Raw genomic sequence first — 19859 nt, 5'->3', positions numbered from 1 at the left:
GGTAGGGGTAACAGCTTGAATGCCATCCCATGCAATACAATCCAAATGTCGTTACAGTCTTCCCGTTTTATTGACCAGTTCATACACAGATAGTTTGAAATGATGCAGCAACATCGGCAAATAACCCAATACTTGAAAGGCCCTCAGGGTATTCAGACTCAAACACAGTTGGTTTGTTAGTTTGTAATGTAAATGGATGGATTATGAAAATTCAATGGAGTCCTGGCACACTCATGGCATTCCAGGCAAGCCTTCAGGCAAGATTAGAGACCTACTTTAGCAAGCCGCTCAAATGGTCTCAAGCCAAATGCGAGTAACACAGTGATCACAGAGCTTCTGTGACGAACCTCATCCTCTGAACACACACAATCGAAAAGAGGTAACCGAACTGATCAAAGACACAAGAACATGGGATCTGATTTGCTTTACCAGAAAGTCATTTTTCAAATACATCAGACACTCTTTTTCTTGTTTATTGACACTTGACAAAATCAGCCCGGTGCTCCTTGCATGGTTTTAAAATACAATGGGTACTGCATAATATAATTTGTGTGTATTGTGTGTCAATTTATTGTGTAGAGCATCTCAAGGAACTGACCTTCTGTGTGTGCAGGTCTGACATCCTATCTACATAGAACGCAGCAATGGTCTTCCTTGTGCTTGGCAAAAATAGAACATTTTAACTGTATGTGTATTGCACTATGATGCACATGACAGATGCATCAGAGCAATTCTTCACTACACTTTCCTGTGAACCAGAAAAGCGAAGCAGCATATTATATGTGGATCTGAATGCTTTTGAGGTGCCATAATTTACCACCTTGGCTTACTTATTATCAGTATTTGTAGATAATGAATCATGTCTTAAGAGTCATATCAACATGGTAGAAACGGGTACAGTAGAGAAAAATTCACTTTTACAATCAGAGAACCAAATTAGGTGAAATTTATTTTTACAGTCCTTTTGTCAACACATTGCATGTGTCAATGCTCATATTTCTTTTGCTTTCCTCACCTGCTCAGATATGTCCAGTATCTGACCTCTTAGATCTTAATCACAAAACCTGAAACTGTCGACAGAGCCTATTACACAGCTCAAGAGTATTTCCTTTAGAGTCCTCGACAACAGGAGTTTCTTGTGGGGAGTTGAGAAGGAAATGCTTATTTCTTCACAATCTGGATGACATCCTCGTGCTCCATGATGTGTGTCAGACCCACCCTTTGTGGACTGTACTTTGTGCTCGTTCCCTGAAAGTACACAACATTTTTTAAAGGCCTCATTAAAAAATAAAAACAGCCATAACCTACTAAGATGACAGAGAAAATAACGTACCCACACCAGGGCATACTTGAACTGGCTGGCTAATGTTCTGTGAATTCGGTGACACTGCAAGACAAATAATGATTAAAAGAATAAACCATCCAACAACTTGCCTTTATCGTCCAAAACTCCAACAACATTCTTTTTTTTTACTGTTTTCTTTTAGAGTAGAACAAACGTACCACATGTTCTACTGACGCCCCTCTTCTCATGATGATGGGATCTCCGAAATCGGGCCGTTCTGAAATAAGACAGGAAATGAAATGCTACATGTTTTATAGGGTAACAAGTGGCAATTTACAGGCCACAATATTGCTTTGGACCATACAAAACTCTGGAAATATGGAGCCTATTGTGCCTGCTGCCATTTTCTAATTGGCATAAACAGTTTTTCTTTTTAGCATAAGCTTCATTAAATCTACAATGTTCGATTTGCAACACAATGACTCAGCCAACAGCACATGTTTAAGGGCATTCTGTAAGCATTTACAAGGCAGTATACCTCCTCTCAAACAGAAGCTGTTATAGCGATCATCTCTACAGATTTAGAATGGGAGGTCATAAAAGTCAACGGTCAAGTGCCCCACTACTTGTATCCATATAGTGCAATACTAGGCTGGATAAATGTATACAAGGCAGTATACCTCCCCTCTTCTTGGTGTACAAGCAGATAAGAGCCAGGTAATCCCACAGCTGTTCCAGGAGGTAGTCGAGATTCAGTTTCATACCACAGCTAGTAAAGACAAACAAAAAGAGACACACAAATAAACAAATAAACTATAAAAAAAAAATGAAACAATCAAAACCTGATGGGTCTTGCAATACTGGGAGTCAGCCTGCTGTTTCATAACTGAATAGATGGCAAGATGGCAGAAACTAATATAGAACATGCATCTTCCAGGTGTATCAAACCAGGGGCCGTATTCACAAAGCCTTTCATCTTACCACTAGGAGTACTCCTAAATCGCAATAAAAATTTTAGCTAGAAGTTTTCTCGTAAAAGTTATTCACAAAGCCTTTCAGACCTACTCTTAGTAAGTAAAATTATTACACGGCTCTTCATAATGCTGCAGAATGCTCCATTCACTTGAATGGGCCTTCCCAATGTTCGGCGGTCTGCTAATTCTCAATAACAGACCGTTGCTAAGTATAACAGCCCGCCGTCAAGGAAAATGGGTTTTGTGCTTCTAAATTACGTCTTTCATTACTGCGCAAGGACTGGAACTTCATTCAAAAGTGAAAGCAGACGGTCATTATTGGGAAAATAAGTCCCTTCAGGGCGGAACAAGACCCCTCCGCTGCGCGTCGGGGTCCGGTTCGCCCTGTCGGGACTTATTTTCCCAATAATGACCGGCGTTCTATACATTATCCCTTACATGACAACTCCTAAACTAAGAGTGAGTCTTCGTTGCTATGGATGACGTCATTACTCATGCACGAGCTTGACTGAAGTGGCCACCTTGATTGGCTGATGATTGTAACGCGGGAATGATTCCAAACACCTCCCTTACGATGATGAGTGACAAGTGACAGATCTGAGAATGCTTGTGCTACACAAGTAGTGCAAAGGACGGAAGATGATGAATAACTGAATAAAAAGGCCTAGCCTAAATGAATAAAGAGTAAGGCAAAACAAATAGCCTAGTAGCCTAATGAAACATACGGATTGATGCAGTATCTTTGCAACATTATTAAATTAATCTGTCACTATATGCCTATGCTACTTGCTACTTTTAGGTCTAAAATGCTTTGTGAATTACTTTTAGTGAGAAAAATTAGGAGTCCTAAAGTTAGGAGTGACACGCCCATTATTTTTAGGAGTTGCTCCTAAATTCACCAGTTAGGAGCTACTTTTAGCCTTAAAATTCTTTGTGAATACGGCCCCAGGTGTATAGGGGGGCTTTTACAATGTTTGGACTTTGTGACAGGCATCATGACAGGCGTCTTGTTTGGTATACCACAACAGTTTGCTTTGAGGAATTACCTGATTACCACACTATTTGGTCTGCGAGCCAATCGGTCCACCTCCTCGATTGAGATCTGGTCCACTTTGTTGTACACCTGTAAGCAATGAAGAAAATCTAGTCACAATTTCACCTGTAGCAGACTGACAATAGATAGGCAATGGCAATGGATTTCTCAGACCCAGATCACCATCATGAATTAATATTAGCCAATCACACTTTGATTACATCCCATGGCAATTACATCTGATGACACCGGGTTTGAAGTCAGAGGCCAGGTTAATACTCACATACAAGCAAGGCATATAAACTCTGTTTCCCACAATGACATCGATAAACTCATCTGGTGTGCAATCCTCTCTGAACAAAACCTCTGCGTTGAAGATTTCTACAGATATGGTTAAGTTCAATAACTATTGTCAGCCTCTAATGTTTTGCAGTATAAGGCTATGAGTACATAAGTATAAGTAAGAAATAAGAATAAGAAAACTTAAGAAGAACAATAAGATGTTTCTGTTCTTCTCCAATGCACTCTGCTGAGTGAGCCGTCAGGACATGAGTAAAGGATACTGTATTCATGCAAAATAAGTTGCACCAGCTTCTCAGAGCACTGCGTGAGAGGCAATGTTGAGTTGAAGGACAGTCCACCACCTTTCTTGGGCTGAAAGAGGAATAAGATATGCAAATAGAGTGTGAGTGTGTGTGTGTGTGTGGGGGGGGTGGAGAGAGGGGTGGCAGTAATAAGATAGATTAGAATATTATGACATTCCAATATCAATATGTTTTTTGAAGGGAAATGTACTTACTATTTGTGAATTAATGTCATGCATTAAAGGAGAATTCCGGTGTGATATTGACCTAAAGTGTGTTGAAACATGATACCGAGTGTGAACGTATGTCTCATAGCTCATCTCGGCTTGTCCCCTGCACTCAGAAATCTGGCGCTAGTTAGCCGATGCTACAAACAGTTTTTCGATAGGGGTGCCTCGGGCATCGGCCTAGCCATGCAAATAAATCACTGTTTTACACCATTTACGAGGCTCAAAGTAGCTCCATACTTCATTGGTAGACTTCCGAGGGCCTTGACATTTAAAACGAGACATTGAGAACTTTGAAAAAGCACTGGTAGTTTACTTACAAGACAATTTATACAGACAGTATCTTCACAGAGTTTAGCGTTTGCAGCCATCTTAAATTTAGTCACGATAAGTCGAGCGACGAGTATAAATGAACAGGTATGATAAGGGATCAGATTCCAAAAATAATTCTGTGGAAATGCATGGATTCCAGTTGCTGCTACTGGAAGAAACTGGAATCCATGCTTTTCCACAAAATTACGTCGAAAAGCCGAAAGTCGAGCTAGGAGGCATACGTTCACACTCGGTATCATGTTTCAACACACTTTAGGTCAAAATCACACCGGAATTCTCCTTTAACAGAATAACGTACCTTGAAGTAAATATTTGGTTTTGAAGTGTTTAGTCTTATGCCAACAGACTCCAACTCCTTTTCCAGCAGTACCCTAGAATGGTAATAAGACAAGATCAAGGATAAGAATACAAGTCTCTAGAAAAGGCTCAGTCAAATACAGTTTGAGGCCTTCAATACCTGACTTTACAAAACATCTGTTACTGTGGTGGAAGGTACCATAACCATAGTTGGATGTAACCTGTAACTGCATTATCTCAAAGCCTGGCCCTTTGGTCATGAGGTTGCAGCTCATGGCTATTACCAGTGACTAATTCTCTTCCTTCTCTACATTATCATAAGTTGGTGGAGTGATGCAGACATTTGTGATTGTGATTATGCCTCCTATTAGTGGACCTGCAGGAGAGTTAGACTCCTGGCACCATTGAGCAATAAGCCCCAAGACACCATAGGTTCCAGTGATTTTAGAACAACAATGCAGAGTGCCTAAAAGCCCCCTAAGGTGCTCTAACAACACTGGAACCTATGGCTTTGTGGGGCTACCCAGGGTCGCCAATTTGTGGCACAGTAATATTGAATGTGATGGGGTCAGTGACTGGCAGTGTTTTGCAATGGAACGCAATTTGAACACGATTGAGCCACTGATAATCAAAGAGCGCAACTATCCATTTTAGAGGGAATGGGTGAAGCACTCTGTGTATGTTATCATTTGATAACCTCTGTTGTTTCTCTGTGAGTGAGCACTGTCTGTGCGTTAACATAATGAAGAAAAACTTGTAGTCGTTACCCACCTCTGGACATCCCCTTTTGTTGCATCCAGCATCATGATTACAACATCAGCTGTTCGAGCCACTGCGATGACTTGCCGACCTCTACCCTTACCTATCAGAACAAGACAGCAAACTTATGCCAACAGACTCCAATGACAGTGAGAGAAGAGTGAATATCAAGAATAAGTGTGTGTGTGTGTGTGTGTGTGTGTGTGTAATGTTGAATCTACATACCCTGAGCAGCACCCTCAATGATTCCAGGCAAATCCAAGAGTTGTATGTTGGCACCTTTGTACTGATGAGACAAAAGAAATAGGATGAGCCCCTTTTCACAAATGCCGGCAATCGCTTAAAATACTTTCTGGAAGTAGCAAGTGCAAATGAAAACTCCACAAGTCCTACCGTAATGACACCCGGGATGCACGTTAATGTGGTGAACTCATATGATGCAGCTTCACTTTCAGTTGATGTCATTAAGCTAAGGAAAGTGGACTGCAAAAAAATGTACATTGAGTGATGTAAACACGTCCAATACATTCATAATGACCACACTGATCACCTTAATGATATTTCACGTGGTCACAATGACAGGTTCACTTACCTTACCCACGGATGGAAACCCAATCAGCGCTACCCTGGCATCGCCAGATTTCATTACATCAAAGCCTTCGCCTTTGGCTCCAGCAGATTTTGAAGGTTCCAAAAGCTGAGCTCTGTATTTGGCCAACTTGGCCTTCAATAATCCTAGATGGTACTCGGTAGCTGCGGAAAATAATATTTCATCCGGTGAAAAGACATGCTACAGTCTAGAGCATATTCTGTTTGAAACCCCTAGTCGGGTTGCACAACACCATGTTTTAGTTCCTAGTAAAACTCATATTTTAGTTGTACTTACCTTTATTTTTTTGAGTCCGAGAGATTTCTCTCTCGATTTCCGCTATTTTCTCGAGTATCCCCATGATTTCTGGATTCTAAAGATCTATTTTCTTGGATTCCTAAAAGATAAACATTCTGATTAGATGCAAGAAAAACGTTCCAGAACTGTTTTATACACAGCTAACGTTGACATAGCAAGTTGAGATGTGGCAGAGGTACAGCAGCTAACGTTAACTTCGCTAACGTAAGTTAACTACTTTTCCAATATAACATTCGTTAATTAGGCAGAAAAGAGGGGTTATGATAATCAATTCCAATTATTAAGCTTATATTGTACATTGAATCATTCAGCTAAATGATAACAAATTCCGAACATTGTATTATTTACACTTTCTGCTCGAAGTCTGCAGCATGCCGAGAAAATGACGTCAATAACCGGAAGTGCATGGTCCGGTTACAAAGGTTTCCGACTAGAAAGAAGTGACATTTCACTTTGGAAATGGTTCCTAGTAGGAAGGATACTGTTTTGTGTAATTTCGTTTGCGCTCTATTTATCACGTAGTTGTATGGTGAATCTGTAATAAAATACACGTTATTACTAAAGACTTACAATTTCATAAGTCTTGGACTTCAAATCATTTTCCTTCAAATAAATGAATATGCCCTTCAGAAATTGTGAGGCCATCAATCCCACAATGCAAGCATAAACATGGCTGCGCCGTATGGATCCAGATCATCTGGCGAAAATGCAGGAACTTTTCAAGGATTCCCATTCAATGTGTCAGGCAAACCGGCTAATGACACTTCTGGCACGGAGCAAGCAAAGACGGAGGAGCCAAAGAAGAAACCGTGCAGAGCATGTACAGATTTTAAATCGTGGATGAAAACGCAGAAGACACAAACTCCGTCAGCTCAGGTGAATAGGGTCCATATAGTGCACTCCATTAACCTTAAACATAAGTTTAGGTAGGCAATTTATCTTTTTCTTTATTTGGTGATTTTGTAGAAGCTATACAGTTAATGTTCGTATGCTAGCAACAACTGACAATGTAACCGAGTAAGACTGTTTTAGACCTTTTCTTGTAGGCCTATGATGTAACATCATATAACATGTAACGTATGCTAGCAAACAGCAACAAACATTCTAGATAGATAGATAGATAGATAGATAGATAGATAGATACTTTTTTGATCCCCAGGGGTAATTCAAGATCTACTTGTAATAAGCAATAGTACGCTAGGACATGCACCGTTGCTGTTATAGGCTTGAAGCTCCTTGAAAAGTGTTATGGTTATATGGCAGATGCTTTTGTCAAAACCAGTTTACAAAAACAATATAATAGTTAAAATAGTTAAAAATGAACAGTGAATCGTTTTTAAAATGTTGGAAAGTAGGCTAAACATATACAGTAAATGCAATATAAACAGATATAGGCTTAGTCAACCCTGTGGTTATAGCTGGGTTTGTTCATGTTGTGATTGTTTACTTTATTTAGCTAACTTATGCTTAATAATAAATGCTGGGTGTCCCAGTGTATAGGCTACAGTAGGTCTAAGTTAACCTGACTCTCGCCAGATGAATTTCGTTAGGTCTAAGTAGGCCTATGTTAATATGCTTCTCAAACGTATGACCATCTTTCTGTAGGTGACAACACCATCAGAGGGTGAGAGTGAAAAGCCAGTTGAGTGCCCACTGGACAGAGAGGAGCTAGGGAAATGTTCATGGTCGTTCCTGCACACAATGGCTGCTTACTATCCAGAGACGCCAAGCTCCAGCCAGCAGAAAGACATGACACAATTCATCAACCTTTTTTCAAAGTTTTTCCCTTGTGACGAATGTGCAGAGGATTTGAGGGGAAGGTAATAAACATTTAGGTTGGGATGTATGTGGAAGTTCATGTTAATATCACACATTGAAGGCATACAGCCAGGGCCAAAGTGGTGTAAAGTAGGGTTGGAATATTAATTAAAATTGAATCAAAATTGCAATTTGAAGGAATGCAATTAGGAAATCCAAAGCCTGCACTTAATTGTGCAGCTAGCAATGGTCAATAATTTCACACATACACACACACACACACACACACACACACACACACACATTTTTTGTGGGAATGTGGCTGTTTGACTGCTGTTGTGTACATTATTTTTTATCCACACATTACCTCTCTTTTTTATCAGATTGAAAACAAATCAGCCTGATGCCAGCAACAGACACAACCTCTCGCAGTGGCTGTGTCGTCTCCATAATCAAATTAATGTTAGATTAGGCAAGCCAGAGTTTGACTGCTCCAAAGTCGATGAGCGATGGAGAGATGGCTGGAAGGATGGATCTTGTGACTGACACTCACTAACTACAGGGAATGGGAAACACTGAGAATAATTATGGTAATAGAGGGCTTGTAAGACTGAAATGTTGTATTTACATCTTCAAATGAAACCAGAAGTGTATATTTTTTCAATGCTATGTGTGTGTTACAATGCTATGCATATTAAATGTGTATTTGCCTTTTACAACCTTATGCAGAGAATATGGTTTTACAAATGCAATAAGGGTCCAGCTCATCCCAGCACTTTCACTGATCTTGTCTGTTCATTTCCTTGTGTTTTCTGAAAAATAAAAATAAAGGTCCACTTATGTGTATTATAACTGTACCATTTGTCTTTATTTGCTTTATTGCTAATTGAAACTGCTGACTAAAATTCTCCCATTCACACATGCCCTTCAGTGTTGACTTTATTCACAATGTATGTTTTTGAAAATTGTTTCACTCCGCAAACCATTTACTCAATTGTATGCTTTTGTTTTTCCATAAAGGGCCAGTACTGGACTGAAATGGGATTAACATAAAATAGGACCTCTCTCTGTGTGATGCCATATTTGAATGTTTGTGAAATGATAGACAAAACCGTGAGACAGAATAATGGTATTGCTGTATGATGGTGCCATGATGCATTTTGTGCTGTAACTGTTGCACATGAAATATAGTGCTATTTGAAAAGTCAGCTAAATATTTCATTCAACATGTTACTCCATTTCTGTAAGAAAAGAGCGAAATTGCTCGGACAGACCTACTCTCCAAGTGGTCAGTAGGGGTTGCTAAAGAGACCAACATCGTGCGCTGAGTCTTGTACTCGCCGCTGCCAGGCAGTGGGGTGTGTGCACAACATATCCTACCTATCTGGAAACCAAAGGCTGGAGCCTGAAGAGCAGCGAGAGGAAAGATGGACGGAGTAGGCTCCTTTGGCGCTGGTAGAGCAGGGGCTGCCTTCGACCCTATTGCTTATGTCCAACAGCCGACGACAATCCTCAGAATAGTAGCCTGGGTAAGGTTGTTTTTGTTTCCATTATAGGGCGTATCTGTGATGTTTTACATATATTTCGTTAGGTGAAGATGTGTAAGTGTAAGCCATATTGTTATTGATGGATGCTCTAAATTGAAATTGCACATCGCCAAAACTGACTCTTGAGACGATATTCTGTTCCGGCCTCTAGTTGTTTTCGTCTTGCATAATAGCGTAGGCTATTGAGGTTTCAATAATCAAGATTCATTTGATTTCGTCTGGCTAATTTTCTCTGATTAGCTCAGATTCTTCATGCTTATTTAGAATTTGATACACATATATTTTCCTTTGATGAAGGCTTATTTAGCCATTTTGGAACGTTTCCGTTTGGGTTACCTTCGATATACATGATTTTATTTAATTATACCACCTAAACAATACAGTAGATATGAAGTATATTTTGAGATATTTTATTTTAGTCGTATAGCCTAATATGATATCTTAACCATATCCATATGAAGTATCGTGACAATGTCTCGTTATTTCTTTATTGTTATTTTTCTGCATGAAATTGGTTTGCTGGAAGCTTGCATCAGGACTAAAAAAGGGCACAATCCCCGCCTATCCGACCCCCCTACCATCTTCAGTTATGTCAGTATAAAAGCTCCTATTAGTTGCGCGTCCCTTGTGTGCTACCCACGACAAGAAATTGCAGAATGTAGCCATGCAACATCTACATTCTTTGCGTACCGCGACATTGTGTGTGTGTGTGTGTGTTAATATATTATTATAGCCATAGCTCAAGCATTTCATGGGGGATGATGAATGGTATTTCTGTGAATAGTGACTGAATGTGAATCTCTTCACTTGTTGATACTGTACAACTCTGTTTCTATTGTTAGATATCAAAGAGGCTTGCAAGCAATAGTATATTCCAGTTCTTTGTGGCCAAACACAATGAGGTCGAAACCTCAAAGGCTTTTATGCATTTTTAGCTCCAATACAAACTTATCAGGAGAACCAATTCTTTCACACATCTTTTGTAGGCCTATAGGGGCTTATGTGGTGAATGTAAGGAGTGGACTAATTTATTTCGGATTTGTGAAATGTAATATTAAGGGAATTAATGACCTGAAAAACTTGCCAGGTTATTTAGCCTGAGTAAAACCTTGACCCCCATGCATTCTTACAAAATGCAGTTTGGTTGGTGTTCCCCTACTGAAGTGGCTATTTCTGAGAAATAGTCTTAGTCTTATGCAGATATACTAAACAGTTGGTCATTCTGTTTGAGGGGCATCAGATCACCACCGTGTTGGTGAAATATAATATATTATATTGAAAGAAACATAATCCCCCCCCCCCCCCCCCCCCCCGTTTGCAGATAACAGTTACAACATAATGGGATGATGGCAGCTGAGATTTTTCCACTGATGCTGGCCTTTCATTGACACTTCAGATGACACAGCGCATCCATGTGGATCCATCAAACTGTCCATCCATCAACAGTGTCATGTGATCTCCATCTATCCCATGTCCCATCAGTCACCTGATTCTCATGTCTAAATATTGATCTAGTGATTGGTGCCATGTGAGACCTCACATAATCAATTGGCCTACATCACTATGGACTCCACTGTTCTTCATAATATATTCACGCTCTACTCAACCCAAATCGCCTTGCGTCGTCTTTGCAGATTTTTTCCATAGTTGTGTTTGGGTCCATTGTGAACGAGGGCTACATCAACATTGGGAGCGAGAGACTGTACTGCGTCTACAACAAGAACAACGATGCCTGCAACTTCGGGATCACCATCGGCCTCATAGCCTTTTTGGCATGCCTCTTCTTCGTCGCCTTGGACGTCAAGTTCCAGCAGATCAGCAGTATCAAAGACAGGAAGAAGGCAGTGATGCTTGAGATTGGTTTTTCAGGTAAAGCTCCTCTCCAAGACCTGTAGTCAGACGAAAAGCAAAGCTATAGGTGCAGCATGGGGGAAGCTGCACCGCTCAGTTAATCAGTACCACTGCTGTGAATGAACCACTGAAGAGAAACTGCTTCCGTGTCTAACTTGGTTTACTCTTAAGTTAAACTTTTTCCTGCTTCAGACTCTCCAGCTATTCCAGAATATGTTATATGTTAAGCATATGCACAAAACATGTCACCCTCATGATAGAACTGGGATGTTATACACGAGGGGGTTGAAGGGGCTTTAAAGGCTTCTTGAAATCAGTTCCTCTTGACTTATGCATGATGGCTAATGCATTTGCTATTCTAATGGAAATGAATGTGTATGAGAGTGCACTCTGAATCAATCAAAAACGGAACAGTACACTGTAACTGAAATTATGTTAAACAGAGCCAAGGGGAAAACTAACACATAACTGTTGGAAAAGGTTGATGGAAAAGGTTGTGTTTAAAGTCTTTAATATACACCTGCCAAAGCAAACAGCTGTCCATACAGTACTTCTTTTGAGAGATTTCATAAGGCATATTGTGACTGAATGAGTGATTAGCCACTGGGCTGCCTTAGCCATATCTAGAATCTGAGTCACAATAGACAATGGCTGACTGACTGCTTGACTGAAATTAGTTTCTATGCTGTCCTGCACTGTTGTTTTGGACAGCATTCATTTTTCAATGCTGCGCTGGGCTGAACATGGCTGTTCTATGGTTACAGGTTTCTGGACATTCATGTGGTTTGTCAGCTTCTGCTTCCTGGCTAACCAGTGGAGTCGCACCACCCCAGACGAGTTGCCCTTGAACCAGGGGGCAGATGCTGCCCGTGCTGCCATTGCCTTCTCCTTCTTCTCCATTTTCACCTGGGTGAGCAACTAAAAGCCACAAAATCTATTTACTGACATAATACAGTGATTTGAAAGTGAAACAGTACAAACTTAATTGTATTGTTAACTAAACTAGGTGTACCGCATACCGGTACAAAATATGACAGCCGCTCCACCATCTATTCCATCCCCCACTCTTGAAACTTTTTCGTAGGCTTGTATGTGTGTGTCTGCGCGCATGTGTCCCTGTGTGTGTGTGTGTGTGTGTGTGTGTGTGTGTGTGTGTGTGTGTGTGTGTGTGTGTGTGCATGCGTGTGTATGTCAATTTGTCTCCATCTCCAAGAGCCTGACCGATTTCGATGTTTTAGTTTTTCAAAAACTGATAACCGATATATCAGCCGATAGTCATTTTTAACAAACACAATATAAAAATTTTCTCCCATAACAAGGTGCTAATCAAGATGGGGCATTATGTATTTGAATAGGCCTAACTATCGAGTTTCCTAATGAAAGGCTCTTCATATACTGTAATTAGTTTTGTTTAGGAAATAAAAGAGGGTATAGAATAGAAAGAATAGTAAAAATAAAAGAGGTCTTTGTTCTGTGATAACCACATTGCCACAAACTACATTGTGAGCAGTTGACCTCCTTTATGCAAGCAAAACATTTTACAAATATGATCAGTTACTTTACTTTAAGCCTTTGAAGCCTAAACCATGCTCTTCCTTACTTGAAACAACTTTGTTGCAACTTGAAATGCAAGAAATTAAAGACTGAAACGAGGGTGTAGTGGGTGTTAGCTCAGATGCTCACATTTTTTTCGTAAAGACTTTTTCACACAAAGCTGTGAAACCATAAGCTACTCTTGCGTAGTCTTTGTAGGAAGTGAGTAAAGTGGTAACAAGTCTAGTAACGCATGTGTGTTTTGCAACAAGACGCTCCATTTCAAGTATTGGTAGCACCAATACTTGAAATGGAGCCTAAATGAAGGATCAATATTGCGTTTTCCTTTGCTGAATTTGTAATTATTTATCACCCGTTATAATTACCATTACCGATAGTATGTGCGTGCCTGTTTGTGTGTAGGCCTACGTGTGTGTGCGTGTCTGTGTGTGGATGTGTGTGTGTGTGTGCATGCGTGTGTGTCTGTGTGTGTATGTGTGCGTGCGTATGTGCGCGCGTGTGTGTGTCTGTGCATGTGGATGTATGTGTGCATGCGAGTGTGTGTGCATGCGTGCATGTGTGTGTTTATGTGTCTGTGCATGTGGATGTGTGTGTGCATGTGTGTGTGTCTGTGCGTGTGGATGTGAGTGTGTGTGCATGCGTGTGGATGTGAGTGTGTGTGCCTGTGTGTGTGTGTGTTTGCGAGAGAGTGTGTGTGACACAGTACTGCCTTGTAGCTTAGCTTCTCTCATCATCATCCTCTACCAGCAACCCTTCGCTCAACACCACCATCTACAGGCCGATGGGTGTACAGTCACTAAATGTACACATACATTCATTTATTTTATAGCCCCCTATGGATGAAATTCCACAAAACTTGGCATACCGTTGATGTGGGCCCTATATACCATAAAAAAATTGTCATCCATGCCACGGTTCAGGTAGTTATTTAGGAAAAACTGTGTTTTTTGTGTTACATGCGCTACATGCCCGCTACATGCCCACCAAGTTTTATGTGCCCCGGTGTTTCGTGTCCCGGGAATCATTAAACCAAAAATGTAGGAAGTAGATGACGGGGAAAAAAACAAAAAACTTTGACAATCACTATATGACTGCTACGCTAGCTACGCTAGCGGCGGTCATAATAATAACTTCTTATTATCACTAAGCATGTGAAACTTAAAGAGAAACTATGCAGTATTGGCAATAGCTTTGCTGTTTTCTTGGTTTTTGCTTTTTTTTCCGCTGGCTCTGTCATGACGAATGTCTGAGAAAATCCATCGCTACCTTGTTCTAGCCGGTGCCTGGCGTGTATATTAAATACAGTAAAGCAATTCGTTACACTCGTTATAGGGGTTATACTTCCTGACACTGAGGCCGTCGGCCCACCGGCCCAAAGTTGGTTGGTGGTTTTTCCGCTCACAGGCGCTAGGGAGAAGCGAGACAGCCACCATTCAACCCGAAAAAAGTCATATAACCATTCTAATGACTCTGAAGCTGTTAAGTTAAGGTAAATTAACCTAAAAAACCTGCATATTAAACTAAAAAACCTGCATAGTTCGCCTCTAAGCAGCCTTTTACGGGTATAATGGTTGTTTTGGTGTTTCTATTCTCTAGAAATGAAACTTGTGTCCTGGGGTTGGTTTCATATCACATGAATTGGAATTTTTGGTGATTAACCTCAGCTTTTAACTTCAACACAGATTTTATGTAGTCTCACTACAAATCCATATTGAGTGAAGTAAGACGCTTTGCCTAAGACAGTCAAACCCATTTCCGTACTACTGGAGGAAACTAATGAATGAAAAGTGATTCTCTCAACTGCAGGTAGGCCTACTCTAATCAAAAACAAACATCAAGCAGGAAAGAAAACCCAAGGCCTGCATTTACATCCGTGTGAGCCACCGCACCCTCTGCTCTCAGCTTATTTACATCCTGATGTAGTCTTTAGGCCTCGGGGTTTGGAAGGCAAGGCAAGGCGAGTACACAAAGACATGGACGACAGAAAAAGAGCTGTCCTCGGGCTAAGAATAAGCCATTACATCATGACCCATCTTTGCCACATAGACCTGAACTACATTAGTGGAAAAATAGTGCTCCACATACTGGGGTCTGACACCAGGGAATGGAAGCAAGCGCACAATAGCGCGCTACTCCAGTTTTTCTATCGCGGCTCAACAGAGATGGAAGGATGGGGCTGAAGAGGTTAGGTTTATGAATGGGCTGCAGCTCCCCTGCTGTGTTTGCAGGCACAGTTAAGATACACTCGTCTCAGGCAGATGAGGTTGGAGATCTCCGAAGAGACATGCGTTACTGTGTGGAGGAGATGTGACTGATTACTCATTAACACAGTTTCAGGCAGCCCACATGCTGTTTATAAGTAATGTATTAACATTTTGGGAGATTATTTTACTGATATCCCAACAAATAAATTACCAAGGACTACCATATGAAAACATTCAAATCAAACATTCATTATGGAGATATCATTTGAAGGAAAATGTGGCTGCTAAAATTGAAGAGGTGACCACACTAGACTAAGGATTTTAGAGATATTTTGTCAATTTTTTTCTTTTATTTTTACAATCAGGTGTAGTGTAAAGATACAGGGTTTTCATGGAGAAATTCTGATTGAACGTAGATAATGGTGGTTTAGTATTTGTGTTTAGTTGGACACACGATACAGTGTCCTACACACATCAGGAATACACACAGTTGTAGACACAAGAGAAACTGGAGCCCCATCTTGGGTTTGTAAATGGGCATTTCAGCTTTTTCTTTGTTTAATGTAAACATAACTTGGGGTGAGACAGTATCACTGGAGATATCTACTGTATATCACGATAAAGCTTCCTCCATTTGACTTAGCACTCACTACTACTTCATGGAATCTCATGAGGATACTATCAAATGTATAGGCAAAACTAACACTTGGAATAAATACATAATTTGTTTTCTTTTTAGGTGCATTTTTTTCTCCTTCAGTTACACAGATGTATGGATGATATAATTGTCTTGTAATTTACCAACAGAATCACTTTAATGTGATATTGTCATTATTGTGGACAAAATATTGTTAGGTACTGTCATTCTGCCTCCAAAAGTACTGAGACCTGATTCCACAAACCTGCTAGTTACAAACCTTAAGGCCACAGGACATGATGATTGAAATGTCAGAACGCCCACTACATGCCTTCTTGTTCTTCACTAGGCTGGTTTGACAGTGAGAGCTGTGCAGAAGTTCCTTCTGGGGACCGATATGAGCCTCTTCACCACGGAACACTTGGATGGCAACGCCACCATCCAACCATACCCTGCCGGCACCGTCACCGGGGCTGAGACCACTGACACATACCAGAGCCCCCCCTTCACCGAGAACCTGGACTCTACCGCCCCTTACCAGGTGCCCATCTACTAGAGGTGGAGCTCAGTGGCATCAAAGTGGAGCAGGTCCAACCAAATGTGTCTGTGTTAAGGGGAGGTTTGGGTGAGCGTGCGGGTGGTTGGGGTGGGGGTGGGGGGAATGGGCGGCTCACCCGCTCACGGTGGTGTAACAGTGTTCATAGGTAGTGCTGTGCTGTGATCCTCTGTGCAGGTTTTTTTCGATCGTGGTGTCAACTTTCATCCTGATCTGTTTTAGGTAGTTCTGCGTTGCTATGCTAGGTGGTACCTGAAAATAAATATACACACACTCCGCATCTTACCCATAGGCAAAAAAGCCATCAAAGGGTCTCTCTGACAGCATCAGACCTTAGGGCAAAGTGGAATTAAATTGACCTGGTATAAAAGGAAGTATATTTGATGTGTGATATAATGTTATTTCAAGTGTTCCAACCTGTTGGGTCTTGGGAGAGAATATTATTTGTGTTGCATGTATTAAAAATGTACACATGAAGTGCCATGCATCAGGACATCTTGAACTACTGGGTCTCCATATGCTGTAGACATGCGGTCACGTGCAATATACTTAAAATAGAGAATTATCAAACTGTCTGAAATCAGTCCTCAAATTAAAACTATTATATACATTTTAAAGAGTATGTTTACAAAAGCTGCCAAACTGTCCAATTTTGTTGACAATTATTTTTTTCTTTTTCTGTGCGTGAGGAGTAGTCTTCCCAAGGGGCGTTTTATTGCCCCCGGATGCTACGGAGTAGACCATTGTGGCGTGATGCAGGGTCATTCAGTGTCAACAGGTAGACATTGCAAGTTCAGTGTTGGGAATTTTTATTTGTGCAGTCGATGTACTTTCGGTAGACCTGTGTAGGAACTGGGAGCTGCGATTTCTCTTTTTTTCTTCTTGTCTGTGTGGTGGTGTTCAGTGAACTTGAGTGGTCAGTCTGATCCGGTGTTGACAATAACACGTTTTGGGTCAAGAGCTCAGTATTAAACATTGAGGTCTTATAAACCGAGTATGGCATAAAGGTTTAGCTGATAAGGTAGAGATTTGTTTTTCTCTGACACACTCATGACTGCCTTCTGTTACCTTTTGTGCACTCCTGGACAAATGTGTAGTGACAAATATAAAGATGCATGCAGTATTTGAAAAACATTTAACTTGTCCCTGCTCAATTCAAGGCAGCAGAAATATCAAGAGCTGATCAGATTAAGTGTCAGGAATATAGATCAGTGAGGCTAATTCACTATGATGCTTCAACACAGGATTTATGTTCAAGATCAACCCAGTAAATATAGTTGTGTGACGAGACAAGTTGATCAGAAAAAAAAAATCCTTCTTCAAAATAAGTTCTTGCATCCCTAAAAGATGAGATTTTGCAGATGGGTGTAACTAAGTTTCAAAGGCATTTGGTAAATCATCCGTGCTTAGTCTTATGTGGTAGATCATTTCAAATGTATCTATGTTCTGAGGCCAATGTACACAGAGTAATTGATTGTGACACAGTACATTATAAATGGAGTACGTTTGTGAATCTGGTCAGGGTCTCGTGTTTCCTGTTTTAACACTGCACTCTTGTTAAACTGCTTCATGGACCAATTTTTTACAGCTCTCTGTTCTCTTTTTATTTTGTAAACACATAATATCCTCAGGCGTGATGGCCCATCTTGTCTGTAAATGCTGTTCATAGAGGACTTATTGTTGTCAAACTGAATGTCTTTGGACTGCAGGTGTCTGACATTATGGAAATAAAAAAAAAATGTTTTTGACGAGTTGGTCAGTTTGTGATGTGAAACCACAGTAGCCTCATGCTTCCTCTGTTACTTCACCTTTCCCCCACAATCAGTCACAACACTACATGTATATATGTCTTAGTGGGCTTTGCACAACGCTACTTTGGAACACTCTCGCTTAAAGCTGCAGTTGGCAAGTCTAACAGATTGAGGGGACTTAGCCAAAATGTTGAATGTTTACAACTCTCATGCCCCATCCCCACTCTCATCGACTTTGTGCTCGTCAGTGCGCACCAGACTGTGATTGAAAGTCAGATCTCACACAGCCCTGCTCTGATTGGACCAGAAGACCCGGGAGCTGTGGATTTTTGCAAAACAAATAATAGGCTCTAGGTGGAGGTAGAAGTGCAGGGTTTTTTCTAAACTGGCTGATTTATGTTGTTCTGTCGGAGCATAGTGTTGGTTTCAGTGAATATGATCAAAAAAAATCTTGCCAACTGCAGCTTTAACAGCATCTTATTCAGCAATGTGGTAATCAGGCATTCAAGAAATCTTTCTACCTGAAGCAGTGCAGCTGGGACACTTTGACCAATTTGAAGTCAACCAATGCTTCCACAAAGCCAGTCTAATACACCTCTGAAGTTCGCCTATACAAAAAAGAACCAAAACGGCCATCTTTGCCCATGTAAGAAGATCCGGTTGTTAATTGAAGCTAACTATGGCAAGTTGCATTGCATTGTTCTGAGGTAGCAAAAATCGAAGTGTGCCGCCTTCACGTACCGGAGATCACAGTATCCACTTGAAGGCAGAGGACAAAAGTGTGTTCAGGAAAATGTCTGCATTTCAGACTTTTTCATCCCTGCGAGAGTTTAACAGGTGCGATTATTCAAAATGTGTGTAATATATGTGGAATATATAATGTTCTAACCCTGGATGAAACTGATTTTAATACGGATGCAATCTGCTCACAGCTGTATGAGCCAAACATATGCAATATGTGCAATATCAAATGTTAGTGCAAGACTGCACATTTACTCTTTAAAAAATGTGTACTAAATATGTGTGCTTATGCGTACTAAACAGTGATGACAGGTTGGCTATTGTTTGTGAATGAAGAGTTTAACCTAGCAATGGAGGTGGAAAGTAACGAAATACATTTACTCACGTTACTGTATTGAGTAGTTTTTCTGTGTATTTTGTAGGCTATTTTTTAAGTAGTTTATAAAATCGGTATTTTAAATTTTACTTGATTACATTTTGAGTGAAGTATTCGCTACATCAAAAATCCCATCCATTACTTGAGTAAAAAAAAAAGTTAAGACTAACGAAAACAGAAAAAAAAAATCGCGCCCTAAACCACTAGCCTAGTGATAATGATCAGCATGCAGCCTACAACAGAACATGAATCAAGCTGGCGCCATGCAGTCTTTCTGAAAGTGATGGAGATGGAGCTGGATCACAATGCATCAGATTAGCCTAACCTATGAAAGTGTATTTTCCGCTATTCAAATGGGTTGTCTCAGTTCGTTTTAGCACCAATGATTGCGGAGATATTCAAGCAAACACCATGGGATTTCGTGTTTTGACGTTTGTGCTCACCTTTCTTTGGAAAGAAGTTTATTAGCAGTTGTTTCCCCTTAT

The 19859-nt window shown here is 40.5% G+C and overlaps 3 protein-coding genes across 4 annotated transcripts; 2 read left to right on the top strand and 1 right to left on the bottom strand.

The window, feature by feature from the left end:
• Positions 1 to 915: 915 nt before the first annotated feature.
• Positions 916 to 6849, bottom strand: drg2 (developmentally regulated GTP binding protein 2). Of its 2 annotated transcripts, none has more exons than XM_042086297.1 (14): positions 6748 to 6849; positions 6379 to 6478; positions 6085 to 6245; positions 5886 to 5975; positions 5718 to 5778; positions 5505 to 5595; positions 4735 to 4807; positions 3856 to 3946; positions 3576 to 3673; positions 3306 to 3382; positions 1966 to 2054; positions 1504 to 1562; positions 1334 to 1387; positions 916 to 1248 (listed from the first exon to the last, which is right to left on the bottom strand). In XM_042086297.1, the coding sequence occupies exons 2-14, from the start codon at positions 6440 to 6442 to the stop codon at positions 1162 to 1164; spliced, it is 1095 nt and encodes a 364-aa protein (XP_041942231.1). In that variant the 5' UTR covers positions 6443 to 6478; positions 6748 to 6849; the 3' UTR covers positions 916 to 1161. The 2 variants fall into 2 exon arrangements, with proteins under 2 accessions (XP_041942231.1, XP_041942230.1); XM_042086296.1 differs by having other exon boundaries at positions 6734 to 6752.
• A 34-nt stretch (positions 6850 to 6883) lies between these two features.
• gfer (growth factor, augmenter of liver regeneration (ERV1 homolog, S. cerevisiae)) lies at positions 6884 to 9014 on the top strand. The gene is made up of 4 exons (XM_042086300.1): positions 6884 to 7275; positions 8005 to 8219; positions 8541 to 8747; positions 8807 to 9014. The coding sequence occupies exons 1-3, from the start codon at positions 7069 to 7071 to the stop codon at positions 8701 to 8703; spliced, it is 585 nt and encodes a 194-aa protein (XP_041942234.1). The 5' UTR covers positions 6884 to 7068; the 3' UTR covers positions 8704 to 8747; positions 8807 to 9014.
• Positions 9015 to 9519: 505 nt separating this feature from the next.
• Positions 9520 to 18254, top strand: syngr3a (synaptogyrin 3a). Its single transcript, XM_042086299.1, has 4 exons — positions 9520 to 9686; positions 11339 to 11573; positions 12320 to 12465; positions 16300 to 18254. Exons 1-4 carry the CDS (start codon positions 9585 to 9587, stop codon positions 16504 to 16506), a joined length of 690 nt encoding a protein of 229 aa, XP_041942233.1. The 5' UTR covers positions 9520 to 9584; the 3' UTR covers positions 16507 to 18254.
• Positions 18255 to 19859: the final 1605 nt, after the last annotated feature.

The sequence above is a fragment of the Alosa sapidissima genome, chromosome 3 (genome assembly GCF_018492685.1).
Source record: "Alosa sapidissima isolate fAloSap1 chromosome 3, fAloSap1.pri, whole genome shotgun sequence".
Taxonomy (NCBI): domain Eukaryota; kingdom Metazoa; phylum Chordata; class Actinopteri; order Clupeiformes; family Clupeidae; genus Alosa; species Alosa sapidissima.
The sequence above is the reverse complement of the archived record's forward strand: the minus strand, read 5'-3'. Positions and strand labels throughout refer to the sequence as shown.